Below are 21,661 nucleotides of genomic sequence, written 5' to 3'. Positions count from 1 at the left end.
TTCTAAGCGTATGCGAAGGATTGGTGGGAGTTGAAGCTAAGAAGGCGGGGATTTCTTCCCCTTCACGGAGTTTCAGAACTTAGTTGGCGCCCCCCCCCCCCCAAGATGGCGACGAGAAAGCAGAGCCCAGCAATAAGTAAATCGGTGATGGCGATGTTACAGGGGAAGGGGGAAACTTTGGAAGAGATGGTGAGACGAGCAGTCCTTGATGCTGTGCAGCCTTTTGTAGCGAAACTGAATGAAATGGGGCAAATGGTTGATTCAGTGGAAAGCGAAGTGAAAACCATTAAAGAAACAGCGACCGGAGCAGAGCAGTCTGCACATGAGAACGCAGTACTCATGAAAGCAACAAGTAAGGAAGTGAAGCTTTTGGAGAATCAAATAATAGGATTGCAAGTGGACCGTGCCCAAACGGTACTGCATCTTCAGAATGTAAAAGAGGAGCAAAGTGAAAATTTGAAAGATCTGGTGTCTGGACTTTTGGCGCCATTCGCAAAGGCAACTAAAGAAGAGTTAAAAAGCGATATTTTGGAAGTCCAGCGGACATCTTCAAAGTATGTAATGAAGCGTCAGCTGCCTCGCGAGATTATTATTGACTTTTCATTTAAGAAGACTCGGGACACCATTTTATATAATTCGTATAATGTGGACTTGGATTATTTGGGCAACAAGGTTAAAATATTGAACGATGTTCCATTTTTGGCTCGTAAAAGAAGATTCAAGTATAAAGAACTTGCGGCTTTCTTGAGGAAATGTGATGTAAAATATAAATGGTTGTTTCCAGAAGGCGTCTGGTTTAGATATAAGGATCAAACTTACAAGATTACATCAGAAACGCAGCTGACAGACTTTTTGCTCAACCATCAGGAGTTTCAGCAGGAAGAAAGTTCAAAATCTGAAGGGGAAAGTGGGGGGGAGGAGAGAGCGGGCGCAGCTACCCCAGCTGCGCAGAGAGAACTAAGACCGAGACGCAGGGGGGGGGGGGGGGAAGAAAGCCTGATCCTGAATATAGTTTGTATTGTATAAAATCTACCAATCTGATAGCATATTAGAAAGTTAACTTTTAAGAAAAATTACAGCACGAAGGGAATACAAGACATGTAGTGTAGCGTTTGTTGTTTATGTGTTGCCCTCCCCCTTTTCCCAGTCCCCCCTTCCCTTTTTTTCCCTCTCTCCCCTTTATATTTTTGTAGTCTTTTGTAGTTTTTTATGTTAGATATTAAAAATAAAAAAAAATTCAAAAAAAAAAAAAGAAGTTGGGTCACAGACACAAGGCCCGGGCGTTTTTTTGGGGCCAGTATAAACTAGCAAAAAGGGAACATCCATACAATGGCACTTCTGTACACCCAGGGCTTTTTTTCAGCAGGAACGTGGTGGAACAGAGTTCTGGAACCTCTTGAAAATGGTCACATGGCTGGTGGCCCCGCCCCTTGTTCTCCAGACAGAGGGGAGTTGAGATTGCCCTCTGCGCCACTGAGCGGCACAGAGGGCAATCTAAACTCCCCTCTGTCTGGAGATCAGGGGGCGGGGCCACCAGCCATGTGACCATTTTCTCCGAGGGCAACCCTCTGAGTTCCACCACCTCTTTTCCCAGAAAAAAAGCCCTGTGTACACCAATGCTAGGACGCAACATCTCAGGAAAACCTGAACCTCTGTGCTCCATTTGTGGGCCTTGTGGGAACATCCGTTTGGCCACTGTGTGAAACAGAAGGCCGGGCTAGTTGGATTTCACAGAAGTGTTCCTGACTCTTCCCATGATGTGATTGACTTTCCAAGTGGCCTGTCCTTATCTCCTGTACACTACTTAGGAAAAAGGCAGTGCCAGGATTTTACAGCACCCTGACCTGGATAGCCCATGTGAGCCTGATCTCGCCAGAAGCTAAGCAGGATTGGTCTTGGTTAGTAATTGGACGGGAGACCACGAACGAAGACAAAGGCAGGCAATGGCAAACCACCTCTGTTAGTCTCTTGCCATGAAAACCCCTCCAGGGGCTGCCATAAGTCAGCTATAACTTGAGGGCACTCTCCACCACCAGGATTTGACCACAGTCAAGTTTTCAGAATGTATGCTGAAAAGTGGTCCTCGGTGGATGCAAGAGTCCTGCAAAACTTGAGAGCAGACTGCACAGACATCCTATCAAAACAGACTGTTGAACTGGGGAGGGGGGGCAAGGATGGCAAGGGACCCAGGGGTGGGTGAAGCCCCCACCCCCCAACACGTACATGGATCTAGACCTTCTGCATGGAACTGCAGCTGGAAACACTGTTTCATACACAAATAAAACCACGTTCCCTGCCCCAGAGTTTTGTGCAAGTCTCACATACAGCCTTAGATGGGAAAGGAAATGGATCCATGAATCACCCCACCCCCAAGAGCCAGCAGGATGTTTTCACAGGCTTCTCCCATGTCAGAGCAAGCCTGACTGCAAAGGAATGTCTGATATACCCCAATAAACCAGTCTGGAAGCAAGTGAAAAGGAGAGCTAGACTACGCAGCCGAGGAGAACTAGAAACCTCAGCATTACACTTCGACAGATGTATGCTAGAGAGCATATCTGTATTTATGCATGGAATAATATGCAGTTCAGATTGCCTCCTACATATGTATGCAATCAAGCACTCTTGAAACGACAGTGTCCCTTTTAGCTTTACCATGTTGCATTCCCTTATAAAGCAAGATGCCTGTCTAGAAAGAAATAATCCCAAATGGAATATGTTGAAAGAGGCCTTGTATTCCTCTCAGAATTAAATAATAGCTAACATGATAGGTATAATGGTCACTGTTTTCTTTCATACCTCCCAGATGTTTTCAAATTAAATTGAATTACATAAAGTGTCATTTAAAATCTTCAGTTTGCAATTGCAATTTCTGAATTTTTGTTTCTGTATTTTTACTGATGTGTCCATGTACATAAACTGACAAGTCTTAGCAGAACATTATAAAGCAGGGCTTTTTTTCAGCAGGAACGCGGTGGAACAGAGTTCCGGAACCTCTTGAAAATGGTCACATGGCTGGTGGCCCCGCCCCCCGATCTCCAGACAGAGGGGAGTTTAGATTGCCCTCCGCACTGCTCGGTGGCACGGAGGGCAATCTAAACTCCCCTCTGTCTGGAGATCAGGGGGCGGGGCCACCAGCCATGTGACCATTTTCTCCGAGGGCAACCCACTGAGTTCCACCACCTCTTTTCCCAGAAAAAAAAGCCCTGTTATAAACTATTCTATGGTTGTAACGTGAATAATAAAATTAATGATGTTTTTTAAAGAAAGATTGTTTAGAAAATTTAATCGGATTTTAAAAATGTAAATCAAGAGTATTTAAAATTTCAACTGTCCTAACTTTTTAAAACACAGCCTGCTTTAAAATACTACTTGAACTTAACAAAAACATCATCAAACAAAAGCTACTCATATACAATTTTAAAAGATAATCCATTATTATTCTCAAAACATGAGGGTAAGAAATATGAAGACTGAACCATGGGTTCATCAGCTTTTGGGAGGTTAAGACAAAGTAATATGGCAGAACAGATCCTTGAACTTATTTGTCACGAAGGGACTGATAACAGGGCAAAGAACGATTCTGGCATCCCAAGTCCAGGGATCTTATCAAAACATTCAGAAAGCCCACAGGCAGAGGGGGTGGGGGGTCTGGGAACTCTCAAGAGGGAAATGAAGAAGAGACACACGGGTTTCTTTGAAATAATATTATTTTTGAGCACTACTGCTGAGTATTTTCAAGAGGTGGCGGAACTCCGTTCTACTGCGTTCCCCCTGAATAAAAGCCCTGCCCACAGGCATGATACTATAATGCCATTTTGTGTTTGTTTGCAATTGTTTCACATATACAGAGAAAGACATGGGTCCCCATTACATTCTAATGAGTAAACTGGAAAACTGTGGACTGGACTATAGGACAGTTCAGTGGATAGAGAAATGGTTAGAGGATCGCACTCAAAGAGTGGTGGTCAATGGTATTTCATCAGATTGGAGGGAGGTGTCCAGTGGGGTGCCACAGGGCTCGGTTTTTGGCCCGGTACTTTTCAATATTTTTATCAATGATCTGGATGAAGGGGTAAACGGGCTACTCATTAAATGATAGAGTTAAAATTCAGTAAGACCTGGATACTGGGCGGTTGTGAACAGGATGCAATTCAACATAGGTAAGTGCACAGTATTACATCTGGGCCACAAAAATGTGAAGCACAAATACAGGATGAGGGATACACTTCTGGGTAGTAGTGTATGCGAAAGAGATCTTGGAGTAAGAGTGGACTGTAAACTAAATATGAGCAGTCAGTGTGATGCGGTGGCAAAAAAGGCAAACTCAGTCTTGGGTTGTATCAAAAAGGCCAATGCATCGAAATCACAGGAGGTCATAGTCCCTCTCTATACTGCCTTGGTCAGGCTGCACCTGGAGTACTGTGTGCAGTTCTGGAGGCCTCAATACAAAAAGGATGTGGACAAAATCGAGAGGACGCAGAAGAGAGTGGCGAGGATGATGAGGGGTCTGGAGACTGAGCCTTATGAGGAAAGGCTGAGGGCCTTGGGAACGTTTAGTTTGGAGAAGATTGAGGGGGGGGACATGATTGCTCTCTTAAAATATTTGAAAGGCTGTCATTTGGAGGAGGGCAAGGAGCTGTTCCAGTTGGCAGCAGAGGATAGGACTTGATGCAACAGGCTTAAATTACATGCAGAAAGTACTGTCTGGATATTAGGAAGAACTTTTTCCCAGTCAGAGTAGTTCAAAGGTGAAATCAGCTGCCTAGAGAGGTGGTGAGCTCCCGTTCACTGGCAGTTTTCAAGAAGAGGCTGGATGAATATTTGTCAGGGATGCTTTAGGCTCATCCTGCATTGGGCAGGGGGTTGGACTAGAAGGTCTGTATGGCCCCTTCCAACTCTGTGATTCTGTGATTCTGAAAGATGCATGCATCATTCATATTTTAAATAAACAATATGTTATACAACCCATTAGATCTGAGATAAAGATCAATGGAAAGCCAGAGTTATGCACAGCCTAAAAAGGTAGACTGATTTAAGACAAGTTGATAAAGTGAATTTCAACACAAATTTGAATAAGAGCTTTCAGTTTGCTTTGTTTTCTGTACATATGCAAGAACAGTGGTGAAGACAATTAACGAATGACTAAATGCCCAGAATTATCAAAAAGCAAAAACGGTTGTTACTGCGAGTTGTGTGGTGGGTTAAAGCTAAAGGGGATCAGCTATAAATTTGACTGGTAAATATTAAATTGAAAATTGAGCAAATTGTGGGTAATTAAAGGATATAACATTGGAGTTCAAAACCATGCAAGCGGCCTCAGTGAATGATTCCTGTAAAATGCAGGCATTGCATCTCTCAAAGCAGGGACCCGAAACCCATACCTATGATAAAATCTTTTTAAAAAAAATAGAACTAGAGCCATATTTAATATCAAATATCTCATTTATTATTTACTTCATTTATATACCACCTTTCTTTCCACTGAAGACCTGAAGAAGCTTACGTCATTGTCCTCTCCTGCACTTTATTCTCATAACAACCCTGTAAGGTAGGTTAGGCTGACACTGTGTGACTAGCCCAAGGCAAGCCAGCATGACAGAGCGGAAATTTGAACCCGAGTCTCCAAGACGCCGTCTGATGCTCTAAACCCTTCACCGCACTGGCTCTCTGCTGGGCAGAATAAGGATTCTGTTTAGTTGTAAAACAAAATTCCAATCAATATATTCAGTTATTACTATTACTGCAGCGGCAAAGTTCTTTCTCCACCCAGGAGACCACCTTTCCTGAAGCCTGGGGCTCACTGCACCGACTCTCTGTGGTCTCAGGGAAGGCATGGCACCTACTGCCACAGCTAGACTGGGGGAAAGGCCCAGACTTTTTTAGCCCACTCACCAGGAAAGGAGGAGAAGGGAGAGAGCAGAGGGGGTCAGCTGAAGAAGGAAAGGAGAACCCAAGAAGGCTGAAGCCTACGGGAGCACACAGCAGCAGAGCTTTATAGTCTGTGTTTGCAAGCGGTGATCTATCCCTGCATCGATTCGAGACAGGAATTCAGAAAATGGCCGTACCTCCACATGGCAATAGGAAGCATCCCGCGCCAAGTTAGACATTTCCCCCTCCTGCAAGTGAGAATGGTCTAAAGGCTCATAAAGAAGCTAAGCTGGTTTAGACTTCTAAATAATTGCTATTGGCCTCCCCTTGGGTTTTTAATGTTATGTCTGTTTATATTTTTATTGAATTATTGTATATATTTTATTTTAAATATTATTAATGTTGAAATGTTTAATGTTTGTCACCTTGGGCTGAACATTAAAAGTGGCCTAGAAATGTCTTAAAGGAAATACAAATAAATCTCTCGGACGGACGACGTTTCCCTGACAACAAGTGGGTGGATCTAGAGGGACAGATTTCAGTCCCACACGTCTCTCGGCATTCTGAAGTGGTACAGCCCAGGCTCACGTTCCCCACTGCAATGTTTTTACAGCTGCCCAGCCCTGCTACGCCAGGACCAGTTCCTCATTATCTCTGAATTCATACACACTGTTTGTCAGCAGAGTGGCTGTTTAGTGCACAGAGAAGCAGAACAATTAAATAAAACAAAGCAGTTTATTTTTAGGAACTAACATTAGGAGAGAAAGCGTGTCAGAGTGTGTGTAGATCCAGAGGAGTTAGCCGTGTTAGTCTGTAGTAGCAAAATCAAAAAGAGTCCAGTAGCACCTTTAAGACTCTGTCAAGCTGGGACTGAATAGAGACTATGAATGGTTATCACATTATCACAGGTAACAGATTCCCTTTACAGAGGCGTGGTCTGGGGGAGCCCAGTGACGCCTGGTGTGGGCTTTCGGGGACCACAGTTCTCTTTGTCAGATGCAGCTGGCAGGGAGAGCTGTGGTTATCGAAGGCTTATACTACATAGGAATTGGATACTTTCACTGCTACAAACTAATACGGCAAACTGACTCCACACCAAAAGGAGATGTTTACATTTACTAGCAAAGGAATGTTTTGATTGCCTCCAAGCTAATTGCATCCTGTCCTCTTGTGATATATGTCCCCTTCTTTCTCCCCTCTCTCCCCTCCTCTTCTGTATTTGACCAGTTCGGATCATGTATCTGACGAAGAGAACTTGATTCTCGAAAGCTTATGCTACAATAAAATTGGTTAGTCTTAAAGGTGCTACTGGACTCTTTCAGAGTGTGTGTGTGCGTGTGCGTGTGCATGAGAGCGGCCTAACTACATGGCAGGCAGAAAGACGACGGAAGTGAGAAGCGGCACGAAGCAAGCCAGAGAGTGGCATTCCGGGGCCAAACAAGAAAATGCCATCGAGCCGAAGGAAGAAGGTCCCCTCGCCCCCCTCTGCCCGGCCTTCCCTGCAGAGGCTTTGCCTCTGGGATCCTGGACACTGCATGTTCCAACACAACAGCAAGGAACGGTATATGCCAGACCTCACAGCAAACGTTCTACATACGAGTCATCCTGACTAGAGATGGGCACGAACCTAAATATGACCCCAAAACCCCCATGAACCAGGCCGGTTCAGGGTTCGCAAACCAGGGTTCATGGAAGCTCCTTTCCGTGCTGGTTCGTTGGGTTGTATTTACAGGGGCAGTTTAAATGGCCATTTCCCCAGGGAAATGGCCATTCAAACTGCCCCTTTAAGGATCCCACCCCTGCCGCCTGCCAGCTGATAGTTTAAAGGGACCTGCCATGGCAGGGCCCTTTAAACTGCCCAAACCCCAGCCCCCTACCCCCCATCCCAGCCCCAGCCCCACACTTACCTTATCCTACAGTGAAGAGTCCTTTCTCTCCTCCCAGGAGGGGCAGGAAGGTTGTTTTCGGCCTCTTCCGCCACCCTGGGGGCCTGCAGGGCGATGGAAGAGGCTGAAAACGGCCTTCCTGCCCTTCAAAAGGCTGCCGCGGCAGCCATTTGAGGGGCAGGGAGGCCGTTTTTGGCAGGTCCCTTTAAACTATCAGGGATCCCCCCTGCTGCCTGCCAGCTGATAGTTTAAAGGGACCTGCCACTTGGAAGGCAGGAAAGGGCCCTTGAAACTGTTAAATGCCCCTTTCCCTGCCAGAAAGGGGCATTTAAACCCCACGAACCACGGACTGGTTCGTAACTGGTCCAGTTCCGTGGTTCCTGGTTCGTTTTTGTTTTGTTTTCTTCCGTGCCCATGTCTAGTCCTGACCATCCCAGGTTATACATCCATGAAGACAACGTGACATGCGAACAAGCTCATCATGCGGCTAGCAGTGGCGACTGTGATGACTACAACGCAGGGGGAAAGTGCTGCCGCAATCACGGGCAGCCTTGCCAACAGGCCTGGAGGGAAACATCCTGTCGTGCAGAAATGGGCAGCGGAAGATTTACTTGGCATGGAGGTCAATAATGTTACCTGGTAAATAATATCTATTAAAGGGACAGGACATTTTTCTCCAGGCGAGCTGGCAACTCTAATAACAGAAATTACCTTGAGCTGCATATTAAGTAGGCTTGTTTATATGCTCCACTTGCCCATATGCCAAGGTCAGCTGCTCCAATTCAACTGCAGAGCAAATGTTCCGTGTGAACAGCCTCATGCAATGCAACACTCTTTAGTTCTGTCACTAACAAGACAGAAAAATTTTTGTCAACGAAGGTGCCAGTGGATACACAAATAACGGCTGTTTGGCATCAAAACCCATCCAGAAAGTTCATGGATATCAGATAGGCCTAATAAATACAGCACAGTAATTATGACTACCATTACAACAAACACATACGGGATGTAACTAATTCTTGATATGAGTTGGTATTGGCGGTGTATGCTAGAAGACTCCTTCAGCTGTACTGAGAGAGCCCTGTGTCTACAAAGTGCGTTCACTCCCCAGCTCTCATCTCCCCACTCCCACCCTGTCTGGACCATCTATTTACCCAGCAGAAGTCTTGTGCCTCCAAAGCTTGTATGTCAGAGACACAACTTCTGTGGAACTAGCCATTATTACCATGCAAGCCATGCTTACAAGGCCTGTGCGCACAGTTGCCTCTCAGGCACCACACTGCTACCCGAAGCCATGCACACTGGACTACAGGCACACCGAAGTCAAGAAACACAAAGCCGTCGGCACCATGTTTGTGGCAACAGAGTGGTCCTGTCCCACACTGTGGGCTCATGGCACCACTGCACACCTGTCTGCCTCGATAAACATGTAAAAACAAGTGTTCTGTGTGTCAATCAGGATCCAGCCAGGCTGAGTAAGTAGACCAGGGCGCTGCCCTTGGGACACAGCAGCGGCACTTCCCTCCAGTGAAGCCAGAATCGCCAACATATCATGTGAGCCCAAACGGCCAGGCCCGGTCTCTCGCTCACAGAACAGCATAAACGACCCAACTGAAAGAGTGCGTGGGGTGGGGTGGGGTGGGGTGGCACACTCTCTCTCATCTCCTTCCCCGCCCTTAATCCAAGCCGCCAGTGCCAGAACAGGGGTGGTGTGAGTGTTGTGTCCCTGACCCCTTCCCCAAGCTGAACTGCAGCAACAGCTCCTGCAAGTGCAGATAAGGTACGACATTGTGGAGAAGGGGAAGGGAAGAATCGTCAAACAAATTAAACATTTGCCTAAGCCTTGCAGAGGATAAGGGGAAACCCGTGTGACAGGCGCTGCATAAAAGAGCTTCCTTTGTAACATCCAGAACGACGCCAGAAGTGATTCCGCCAGTCTTACTGCAAGGGAAGCTGCAAGCCGCTCACTGAAAAGAGGGTGCTCCGACTCAGTGAACCCGGCCAAGCACTGAGGCAGCTGCTCTGACAGGCTGCGGAGGCTGCTGCTGGAAGGGCCGCAGCCACTTGGACAGACGTCTCCCGGCTCTCAGGGCTCAGCGGCATTTGCTGGCAGGGCCCTGCACTGTGATGGACTTGCCGATTCTGCCTATAAACGTCACGTGAAGCATACAGGGTGCCAAACCCCAAGCTTTAAAACCATCATACGTATTAAGCTGGGAAAGGCAGAGATTTGTAAACTCACCTCCCCCCCCCCCCCCGCAAGATACCAACCAGTTCTTAACCACGGCAAGAAAAACTGAGCGTAAACATATGGAGCTGCCTGAAGCTGCCTTGGTCCCGTCAGATCAGGACTGTCAACTGGGAGTGGCAGCCGCACTGCAGGGTCCCAGGCAGAAGAGGGCCTTCCCCGTCGCCTCCTGCCTGGTCCTCTGAACGGGAGATGCCGAGGACTGAAATCTGGGACCTTCTGCATGCCGAGCAGGAGCTCTGCCACCGCCCCTCCCCCAGAAATGCCCGGTCAGGTGAGAAGAGGAGGTCTGCACCGCCTCCCTTCCCCTCAGGCAAAAACCGTGTCCCCCCCCAGGCCACCAGCATCAGCATTCACCTGAGAGCAACTCAGCACGTCTCCCTTCATCCTTCCCAGGCTGCCTCCTCTCCAGGCTCCCTGCAAAGGGGATCTGGAGCACCTGCTGGGAAACCTTCGCCATGCCTGCGGGAGGGGAACTCGCCCAGCTGACACCCGGCAGACACCTCACCTCTCACCTTGCCCAAGAGAAACTTAAATGTTTGGCCTTCATTTACTTACCTCTGTTATGTGAGGATTCGGGTTGAACCCACACAAGCTGCAGACTACAGTTTGACACTGAGTGCAAGTGCTGCAATTGGCCTTGTCTGGAGGATGCAGCAGCAGTTCGGTGGTGGTGCAAAGAGGGCAGAACACCTTCTTTGTGGCCCGCTCGGCAGGGAGGGCGGCCTGCGGAGCCAGAGCCACTGGTTGCTGCTGGGCAGCTTTCCTGAGCCCTGGTGGCTCAGGGGGCTTTATGGATCCTTTGGGCTTTGCAGGCTCGGCTGGCTCCGCCGGTGGGGCTGCAGAGGCGGCTGGCTGGGGAGGCGGCTTTGCAGGGCCTACAGGGGGTTGCGACAATGGTTTGCTGGGCTCTGCTGCTCTTGCCGGCCCACCAGGCTGCTGAGACGGCAGTTTGCCTGGCGGGGCTGCTGGCTTTGTGAGGGCAGGGGCCTGGGAGGACGGCTGAGCAGCACCCAGTCGCAGAGGAGACGCTTCTGCTGTCGCTGCTCGTGGTCCGGAAGGCGTTGCAGGGCTCTGCTTCTGCACGGGCTTCACAGGCACCGACTGCGGCGGCCCTTGCGGCTCTTTTGTTTCACCTGCCCGAGGAGCAGCTGGCTGGCCCGGAGTTCGGGGCTGAGCTGGCTGAGTCGCCCCAGGGGACTGATGCTGTTTGTAAGGTCCCATTTTCTGTGCGGCCGTCCCTTGGGGCAGGCCTGCTGGCTTTGGAGACGGTTGAACGGGTAGCTTGGTGGGTCCCTTCTGCTGCTCAGGCTTTGGGGTTTTGGCGGCTCCTTCTGGGGCAGGATCCATGTCAGAAATCAAATCAAATGGGTTGAGTTTGTTGACGACTGAAGTGACGGCGCCAAATGGGTTGGCCTCAGAGAGGAAGCTGGGCATCATGCTTGGCTTCGGATCCTCTTTGAAATCAGTCCTTGACTGAGACTGCCGCAGACTAGTGGCTGACGGACTCCTCCCAGGCACCCTCTGCTCTGTTCTCAGTGTATCAACGGTCCGGCTTTTGCTCAGAGTTGGTGGTCCAGGATCTGGGGCTTTGCCGGCCTGTCTTGGTTGCTGGCTGCTATCAAGTGGAGGATGCCTGCCAGGAGAGAAGATGATATAAATTAGCCAGTCTCATACTGCGATAAACAGAGTGAATATTGGACCATTCCTGGCCATTCTGAAGATCTGAGCTCTGTACAGACGACCCATTCATGCATTGTCCTACCACCTGGAAGGGGAGAGTGGGCACAAGCCCTCCCTGCCGTGGCCACCAGATCATCCGCATGGTGTGGACATGCACAGGAAGGGTCCAACTTTGGGGACACAGCATTACTGACCACACTGAGAGAGCGTATACGTGGACACTTCCTCTGTGTGTGTGTTTGCCCCATGCTGACAACTCAGTGATTGGCACAGAGGCGGCCCAAGCTCCCTCCCCACGTGGTGGCAAGTCAATGTGTGGCTGTGTTGTCATTCAGTGCTTGAGAGAGGCCCAAAAGGGAGCTCCGTAACAGTCCACCAATGAACACAAAAGCCAACTAGGTGCTGCCAGCAAATCTGCAGACATCCTCAACATTTTTCCATCTCCTCAGTGGACAGAACACAAATCATGCCACGTTTCATTGTCAAAAATTAGATCCACGGAACAGAGATTTCTGGCATTTCCCACTGAGCCTCCCAACCCCCTAACAGGAGCAAGTCACGGCCCCTCCCATTTCCACATCCCAGCAGGCAGCAAAGACAAGAGGCTTGTTGTGACAGAGGCACATCGCCCTGACTGGCGTCTCCTTTCTACAGGCCTGTGTATTCAGAAGGGCATTTGAAACCCCACGGTGCAGAAAAGAGCCCCCAAAGCCATGGGTGTCTGTGACAGCTGAATCTCTAATCCCAGGCCAAACACTAATTTAAAAAGTCCCCGTGACGGACAAGCACAGACACCAGCAGTGACTGAAGGGCACTTGGACATGCCTCTAGTTGTAGCAGAAACAGCTTTAACTGGCGCTGCCTTCCTGGGACGAAGCCAGAAGGAAATCCTCCTCGGTTCAGTAGAATGCCACCGTGATGTTGCGGAAAGACAATTTACTTTTCTCTCTTGAGTGCAGAATCGCCCTCTGAACCTCCACTGGGCTCTGAGTTACGTTTAAGTTCTCCAGGGTCCACAGCCAGGCCTACTATGGAAGCTCACTGGCTGACTCTCAGCCTGACCTACCTCTCAGGGTTGTTGTAAGGATCAAATGGTGGAGAGGAGGCAAGCCACTCTGGGTCCCCAATGGGGAGGAAAGTGGGGTAGAAAACAAACAAGCCCAAAATAAACAAACTGCCGGGCCTTCTGTAGTTGGGAAAAGCCCGGGGGGAGGGCAATCCCTTGGAGAAAAAAGGACATTGTCAATTAATCACAAAAACAACCTGTTGAGGACTAAATAGACTCCTGAGGGGAGGGAACTTGAAGAGCCGCTGCAAGTCAAGAAAAAGGAGGGGAAATCTGCTCACTCAAGACCCTAAAAACGTAGTCAGTCCTGAGGGAGGAAGCTGTGAGGGGCGAAGGGAGACTTCCGAATTCCTTGTTCTAGCTCATAGTGGCCCCTGCTAGAATAAGAAAAGCGGCCAAACCACCAGGCTGCCTGAAGTGGTATAACGTGCGGCATTAACGCGGTGTGTCAGACTGTGACTGGGGGAGCAGGGCCTGGAGTTCTCCCGGAACCACAACTGAGCTCCCGACAACAGAGGTCAGCTCCCCTGGAACAAGCGGCAGCAAAGTATGTTATGCCGTAGAGTCCACAGACACTGGCCCCAAATCTCCAGGAACTTCCAAACCTGGAGTTGGCAACCCTGCTGGGGAGCCCTGGGTTCAACACTCCCCCCCCCCCATGAAGGTCCCTGGCTTCACTCAGGCCAGTCGCTCTTCCTCCGCTGAGCCATGAACCTGTTCAGAAGCACTGAGGATAAAATGAAATAGCAGCAAGGGAGCTGAGCTGAGCAAGGGTGGGATAACTAGGAAACAGAGTTGCTACGTGTCTCAAAGAGGCTTCTCCGTATGCAGAAAAATACTGCTTTGTAGATTAATTAAAAAGGAAAAGGAGGAAACCTCTAGGTAACAAGGAATAAACAGGTCCCAGGATCACTGAATGTTTATTTCTAGCTTTAAAGCAAATTTTATTATAATTCTTAATATGTTATACATTCTGAGCCCATTCATGGGGACAGCGGGTTATAAATTGAATCAATCAATCAATCAAAAATCAATTCAAGTATTTCTGATGTTCAAAAATCAATTCAAATATTTCCGATGTGTTAAAAATGACACTCCAGACTGGGCTGAGTTAATGACTGTCTAGAATCTGTACATTTCTAACAAACGCTCTCTCCGTACAAAAGTCTCTGGGCGAGAGGAAGTCTTTCTTTGCATCTGGAAACGTGGCCAGGGAAAAGACCAGCCCGACTCCCACCACCATGCAAAAGGGGGGGGGGTCAAACGGTTAGCTTACGTACTGATTCATAAAACTAGCTCCACAAGCAGTCCCTTCATTAGTAAGAGAACTTTTAAGACACAAATATATTGCAAGAGAGAAAAGCCCCAGGGAGTTCTCGGCGAGTCTCACAAAGTACCAAAGCTTCTATGTCTGCACATAAAACAAGTTAGTCTATAATGATACTAAACTTTTAGTTCTCACTTTTAGTTCCTGGTTCCTAATGCTTGCCTACATTCAAATGTGTAGGATTCACACAGTTTATTGAGCAGCTAAATTTCACAGGAATATAGAAATGTTACCACTGATTTCTTTGATTAATCAGTGAAAATAAAACTGGAATAAAAAATCCTGAACAACTTGGATACAAACAGCTGTTTAATGCAGCTTGAGTGTTACTAAGGCTTATCTGATAATCTTGTCTTATATAGACTTATTTGAGAGTATGCCCCATTGAGCACAATGGGACTTACTTCTGAGTAAGCATGTATAGATAGGGTTGCACTGTACGGTATCACTATATAATTCATTTAAGTTGCTTTGAGAGAGATGAAGCCAGGTAATATAAGACAGCAATTCTGACTGCCATACAGTTGCACCTGTTATTATTAATAATGCTTATATTTTTTCAGACTATATACCAACATAAAGACCTGTCCCAGATATTAAGGCTCTGCAGATCTCCAAGGAGGACCGAGTACCATCTTGCAGCTGAGCTGCACTAGCCAAATCACGGCACCCCTTGCATGCCGCAGAAGATTGCCCCCCGCCGTTTCTTACAAGCCAAGGAAACTGGCAAACCCTCGGCAGAAGAGACACCAAATTAAGCCCCTGCTTGCCCCACTCTTCTCCCAGCAGCACCACAGGCTCCATGCAGGCCGCCGCTTTAAACTTCCGTGACATCTGCGCAGCAGCAGCACCTTCCTCCACTCTGAGTTTAGCCCAGTAGCTTACAGACAATTCTGTGCCCCTGGAAAAGCTAAACGTTCCTCCCCTCTCCTGTAATACACACAGGCAACAGCAGAAAGCCAACTTTGCAGGTGATTCAACCCAAACCACTCCCTGTTTGCTTAGGGGATCAGGTCTGGGGTCTTATTGTCACCCTCCTCTCAAATCAAAGCTGTGGGACAAGCCAGAAGCAGACGGTGCTACTGGAGACTAACAGATGGTCCCCAGTTCCCAGCAGATGGAATTGACCCCATCTTGGGACAGTTATTATCTGTTTGTCAATTTTATGACGAACTGTTGCTTTGTGAATTGTTTTAATATTTGTATTATATTTCTATAACTGCTGCACTTCGCCCTGAGCCCACTTGTGGGAAGGGCGGGTTAGAAATGTAATAAATTATGATGATGATGATGATGATGATGATGATGATGACGACGACGACGACTAGATGGCCAGGCCAGCATCTCCATCCCCTGAATGCTCCCACTGTATCCGTCTGCCCTGAGGAGTCTGGAATGGGACAGGATACAAAATCCTTGTGGCTCATCCCACTCTCAGGCAGAATGATCAGTGGAGGACGGTTACGGTGACTTCTGCAACTACATGTAGAGCTGAAACACTGGAACAACAAAGAACAGAACTAAACACAAAGCTGTCCAGAGAAAGCAGATCATATTCGTCACCTGCCAGCAAGCAGCAATATCTCAACACAAAACCACCTCCCAAAGAGGAACAAACAGTCTTGCAGCCCTTACAGTGGGCCAGAAGCTGGGGGGGTTTTCACATCACCTTGGGCAATCCATTCCACAACTCTGGGCCAATATAGGAAAATGCCCGGGAAGGTACAGAGGCACAGCACGCCAACTATGGAGGGGAAACCCAATAAAGGAACTGCTGCACTGCAAGGCATGCCACGGATGCAAGGGTGGGTGCAGGCACAGTATGCTTCAGGCAGGAAGTCCGAGGGTACGGAGGAGTTGAAAGGTAAAACCAGCGCCACAAGCTGAACTTGGGAGCCAGCACCTTCCCCCAATAGCTTTGGCAAGAGCTTTTAACTTTTTCTGGTATGATTTTATCCGCTAGGAAGGGCAAAGATCTAGCTTGAAGATGGAGGCATGACCCCAAGAACCCTTCCCACATTGATCAGAAAAATCAGTCGGAAACGATGCACATAATTCTGACAAGCAGACACTTCGGATGCCTTGAACAAGACAAGTGGCACCCAAGTTGGTCTGAACCCTCAAAGAAAGGTTTGCGTGCTGCCCGCGTGCTGAGGAACAGACTTCCAGAACTGGGGGGAAAGGCATTACAGTATTGGGCTGAACCACCACTGGACAGAGGCTTCTTTCTAGGTGTTCCCAGCCAAGGGACCACACGCAACAACTGAGGCAAACTGGAAGGCCTTTCACTGCAACTGCATTCCGTGGCGAGTTCTGTCTGCTTCAACATAAGAAGAGCCCTACCAGATCAGACCAGGGATCGATATAGTCCAACATCCGCTTTCACACAGGGACCAAACACTTGTTGTCCTGGAGGACTGAAAAATGGGGCATGGAGGCTTTCCCTCATGTTGCCTCCCAACACTGATACTTAAAGATATAACACCTCTGTTATTTAGAAAGGTTTAATTTGGATAAGATGTATGTATTAACCAACTATTTTATATCACCTCATCCAATAAAATCTATTTTAAAAAAAAGATATAACACCTCTGGATATGGAGGTTCTCTTTAGTCACCATGGCTAGTGGCAACTGAAGGACCTCTCCCCTATGGATCTGCTTAAGTCACTCCTAAAGCTCATGGCCATCAATACATCCACCACTTAATCACTCACTGAGTAAAGAAGTGGCTCCTTTTGTCTGTCCTGAATCTACTGCCCATCATCTCCATCGGGTGCCATCATCTCTGGCAGGAAACGTTCTCTGTTTCCTCCATTTCTTTCTTGAGAGCCAGTTTGGTGTAGTGGTTAAGAGAGCGGGTCTCTAATCTGGAGACCCAGGTTTGATTCCCCATCCTCCACTTGAAGCCAGCTGGGTGACCTTGGGTCAGTCACAGCTCTCTCAGAGCTCTCTCAGTCCCACCCACCTCACAGGGTGATTGTCGTGACGATAATAACAACACACTTTCTAAACCACTCTGAATGAGTGTTAAGTTGTCCTGAAGGGCAGTATATAAATCGATTGTTGTTGTTGTTGTTGTTATTCTTATTATTATTTCCACTTTCTCCACCACCATGTTCCCTTTAGTCATCTATTTTCTAAACTGAAAAGCCCCAGAAACTTTGGCATTTCCTTATAGAAAATGTGCTCCATTTTGGTTACCCTCTTCTGCACTTTTTATTTTTGAAACACGGAGACCAGATCTCTATACAATATTCCAAATGAGGCCAGCAACTAGATCTATACTGAAGCATCACAATACTGGCTGTTTTATTTTCAAGCCCTTTCTTAATCATCCACAGTAGTTTTCGCTACTGCTGGTATCTGCCCACTACATTGCTCACTGCCAATTCGAAACAATTTATGAACAAATTAAAGAGCACCATTTTCAGTATTCTTGTGGGACTCACTGCTTAATTCCCTACACTGTTAGCTAGTCTAAGGACATAAGGAAAGATGTAAATATTTTAAATAAATAAAATACATCAAGAGAACTGTCAATTTTTTCCTAATTTCTGCCTCCTGTCATTTATCCCACGACTGTGGAGGCACCCTGTCAAAAGCCTTTTGGAAGTCCAAGGATATCATGTCTTCTTGGTCACCATTATCTGCACATTAGTTCACTTTCTTCAAGAACCCCAAGAGGTTGATGGGGCAGGACTATCCTCTGTAGAAGCCATGCTGATTTTCTCTCAGTAGGCTTTGTTCCCTGGTGAACTTTATAATTCTATCTTCAATAAAATAGTTTCTACTAATTTACCTGGAACAGGCATGAGACCAACTGGATTGTAATTTCCTGGATCTGCTGTGGATACCTTTGCTACTTTCCAGTCCTCCAGTTCAGAGGTTAGCTTTAGCAACAAGTAACATACATTGCTTAGAAGATTGATTTCACATTTGCATTGTTTAAGAACTCTTGGGCATACACCATATGGACTCTGAGACTTCCTTTTGCTTGTGTTATTGTCAGATTACATTTTTTTCCAGAATGTACACAAACTTACTGCCTTTTACAGATTCCTTGACTCCATTTGTTAACCACACTGGTAACCTGTTGGACTTGGTGGTACCTTTTCTAACCTGTGGTATGCATTCTGTCTGGGCTTTAATTAGCATGATATTAAATATCTTCTACATATGCTGGAGGGATCTGATTATTTTTATTCTTCAAGTCAGCTTTCTTTTGATGAGTTCCCTCATTTTTTTAAAATAGTCCTCTTTATTGGAATTTTTAAAAAGATTGTTTTGGGCTTCTGGGGTAACTTTCCATTGATATAACTGCTAAGTTAATAGCATCGTGGTCACAGTTCCCAACTGGTAGAACAATCTCTCCATTTCATATCAAGTCTCACGTGTCACTCAGAACAAAGTCCAGGATCACCACCCCTCTAGTCAACTGTTCCAATGCATGATCACTTACGAGATCTAACAATTTCACCAACTCTCAAGCCACGTCTCTACCCACTTCATTCACCCTAACTTGCCAGTAAACCACAATAACAAGGTTCTGTTGGACTGGGGAATCTTGTAAAGAGCCTGAAGCAGTTCTCCCTTCTGGGAGGGTGCTAAAACTCTAAGTTTTTAAGCTTTTATCACCTGACGGAGATTCCACCAATGACCTGGTGGAAAATGGCACATTGTCTCATCTGGATAACTTTATGAGGCAGCCATAAAGCCATGAGCGCAGGCTGACAAAAGTCATTTCTGCCTGAATGCTGAACTCTCCCAGAGCCACCACCCGAGAGGTTTCCAGCATCAACTTCCCCTCACCAGCTTAGTCAGGGCACCTGATGGCAGCAGCCAGGTAAAGAGAGCTCTAACAATGTCCTAAGCATGGCACCCAGCACATGGAAGGCACAAGCACAGTCCAACAGGTGGGACTCTGTGCATGCTCGGGGCAGTTCTCTCCCACACAGGCTTTATGGCTGCCTGCCAGGGAGGGCACCCTTAGAGGGGAGCAAATTACAAGTTCAAAGCGAGAAAGAGCAGATGACTGACAGCCCCCCACCCCCCACCCCTTCCTGGCCAGGTAGTGAAGCTGCCTGTGCATTTTCACATAATGAATGATACAACAAACAGGTTGTTATTAAACTAAAAACTATCACTGCTCAGGAACTGGGTAATTTTTTTAAGGGAAGATAGCAATATTCATGCCATTCTTAAATTAATACACATAAGTGAAATTGCAATGTATTCTAACAATCTAATTAAAAGCTTTTTCCACCTTGTTGCCAAGAGGAAGAAACAGACACACACACACTTCTCCGCCTTGCATCAAAGCCAACAAAAACTGCATATCTTTATATGCTAAGTAATTTGTTAAAATGAAGCCGTCTCCTTTAAAAATCCCACTGACTTTGATAAAAAAGTGTGTGTTAAGAACAATTTAGAGGTTATTTTATATTGATGGAGTGGCTAGTTGTGGACTTCTGTGATTTTTTAAACAATCTATCTTTTAAATTGTGAATTATTAATATGTTACAAGATGTACACAGAAAATTTCCCACTTCCTGGTTCTGAAGCCCCAGCCCTGATCCAGCCTGAACAGCGTGACAGTTGTACAAACTGCAAGGAAGTATGTAAGGAGCTTAAAGGGGAGGTGGACAGGAACTTCTGGAGCTTTGCTTCCCTCATCTCCAGTGGCCGCTGTGTGTTCAGGGTCCCACATAAATCAACCAACAGCAGGGCAAATTGGCTGAATCAGATGGCGAGCATCTTCAGAGGGAGTCAAGTTCACAGGGGGGGGGCTCTGTGCATTTAAAAGGGGTGCTGCACATGCAGAGACGCATCCATCTTTGTGCATACTAAATTGTAAACAGCTTTACCGTGCAGAGTCTCTAAAATGCACTGGGCTGAAGAAGGGGGGGGGGGCAGGAGTGCATCGCTGGTGGGCACTGGCAAGCGGGGCCTGCAACAGACGCACAGCCCCGAAGCGCTGGTCATGGGCATCCAGGGGAAGGGCAAGATGGCTGGCGCTCCCGCCCCCCCCCCCGCCCCCCAACCCGTCTGACCACAGGCCACGCGGGGGCACGATGGAACCTGCAGGTCTGCCCCAGCCAGCGCAGTTGGGCCCCGCACGCAGCCCCCGGGCAGCGCCGCAGCGGAAGAGGCCAGAGCCCCTTCGAAGCGGGCCGGAGGGCGCCGTCAAAATGGACGCGGGTGCGCCGCGCTCGCTCCCTGCCGAGAGCTCGGGCCCCCTTTCCCGGCGGGATTTGCGTTGCCGACCCTCGGCGGTGGCGGGGTCTCGGGGCCGCGGGCCGGGCTGCTGCGCCCCGCGTGCGACGCCGGCGACGCGCCCCGAGGAGCGCAGGGACAGGCGGCCTCCTGGCGCACCGTCGCCGGCCGCGCTCGGCCTTCCTGCCAGGCGAGGCCGGGCGATCCGCGCGGCGCTGCAGGCGGGAGCCCGTTCAGCACCCTGGACAGGGCCGCGGCCCCGCCGCTCCGCACGCCGCCCAGCGGGAGGCCTCGCCCGGCAGGCAGCCGCGCAGCCGTCCATCTTGGCTCGGGGGCCGCGCGGAGGCTGCGGAACGGCCGGCGGGCCTCGGGGTTGCCCAGACCCGGCCCCGGCCCCGGCCCCCCGGCCCGGCCAGCAGGGCCCTCCGCGGCCGGGCGCGGGCTGGGGCGCGGCGGGGCGGGGTGCGCGCGCGGCGGGGCGGAGCCCAGCCCCCTCCCCTCCCCGGCCCTCCCCTCCCCGCCGGCGCCCCGCAGCCTGCCTTGGCATGGCGGGCGGCTCCCCGGCGGGGCCGCCTTGCTGCGCCCGGGACAGGACGGCGGCGATCTGCTGCCTCTCCTCCTGGCTGAGCTGGCTCAGGTCCGCCCGCACGCCGGCCGGGATGGAGGCCGGCCCCGGCGCCCCGCCGTCCGCCGCGCCCGCCGCCGCCTCGCCCTCCACGCTGGCCTCGTTGCCCATGGCTCCGGCAGCCCGACCCGGCCAGGCGCGCCGCTCCGGCCCCACCGGCGGCCGCTTCCCCGCGCGCGAGCGAGAGAGCGAGAGAGAGAGACGGAGGGGAGCGCCCAGGGCCCCCGCGCGCGCGCGCCTCAGCCGCTCTCCCCCGCCTGCGCCCCACGGCGCATGCGCCTCCGTGCGCGCCTCCCCTCGCCTGCCCCGCCCGGCCAGCGCTTAAAGGGCCGCGGCGCGGAGGGGCCGGAGGGACGGCGGGCGGGGCGGCGCGCGGGAGCAGGAGCCCTTCGGCCGGGCGGCAGACGCGCCTCCTCTGCGGGCTGAAGGGCGCCTCGCAAGGCTCCGCCTCGGGCGCGCCAAAGGGCAGCCGTGCCGGGAGAGGGGCGCGCGGTCTTCCCCCAAGCCCCAGGGAAGGAAGGGGCTTCGCGGGCGCCGGGCCCGGGGCCAGGCCTCCGCCTCCAGCGCCGCCGGCTGCAGCCCGAACTCCGGGGAATCGGGGTTGGCATCGCTTAGCATGGTTGTAGCTTCCCGTATAACAACCATACGAGGAGAGCGGCGACTACGCCAGGCATCCTGCACGGGAAGTAGATGAAGGGCTGCAAGGTGCGGCCCTGGCGCGTCGCCCCAGCCCCAGCCGCGCT

The 21,661-nt window shown here is 49.6% G+C and overlaps 1 protein-coding gene across 1 annotated transcript in view; it reads right to left on the bottom strand.

Moving 5' to 3' along the window:
- The window catches only part of PCLO (piccolo presynaptic cytomatrix protein), a 303,767-nt gene extending 282,738 nt beyond the window's left edge, over positions 1-21,029 (bottom strand). The window contains exons 1-2 of the mRNA XM_055000594.1: positions 20,821-21,029; positions 10,561-11,638 (exon numbers count right to left, since the gene is read on the bottom strand). Coding sequence (XP_054856569.1) covers positions 10,561-11,638; positions 20,821-21,029 — 1,287 coding nt within the window. The remainder of the gene's footprint in view (positions 1-10,560; positions 11,639-20,820) is intronic.
- Between the last annotated feature and the right edge of the window lie 632 nt (positions 21,030-21,661).

Source organism: Eublepharis macularius, chromosome 16 (genome assembly GCF_028583425.1).
Source record: "Eublepharis macularius isolate TG4126 chromosome 16, MPM_Emac_v1.0, whole genome shotgun sequence".
In the NCBI taxonomy this organism is placed as follows: domain Eukaryota; kingdom Metazoa; phylum Chordata; class Lepidosauria; order Squamata; family Eublepharidae; genus Eublepharis; species Eublepharis macularius.
This window is presented reverse-complemented; position numbering and strand designations above follow the sequence as displayed.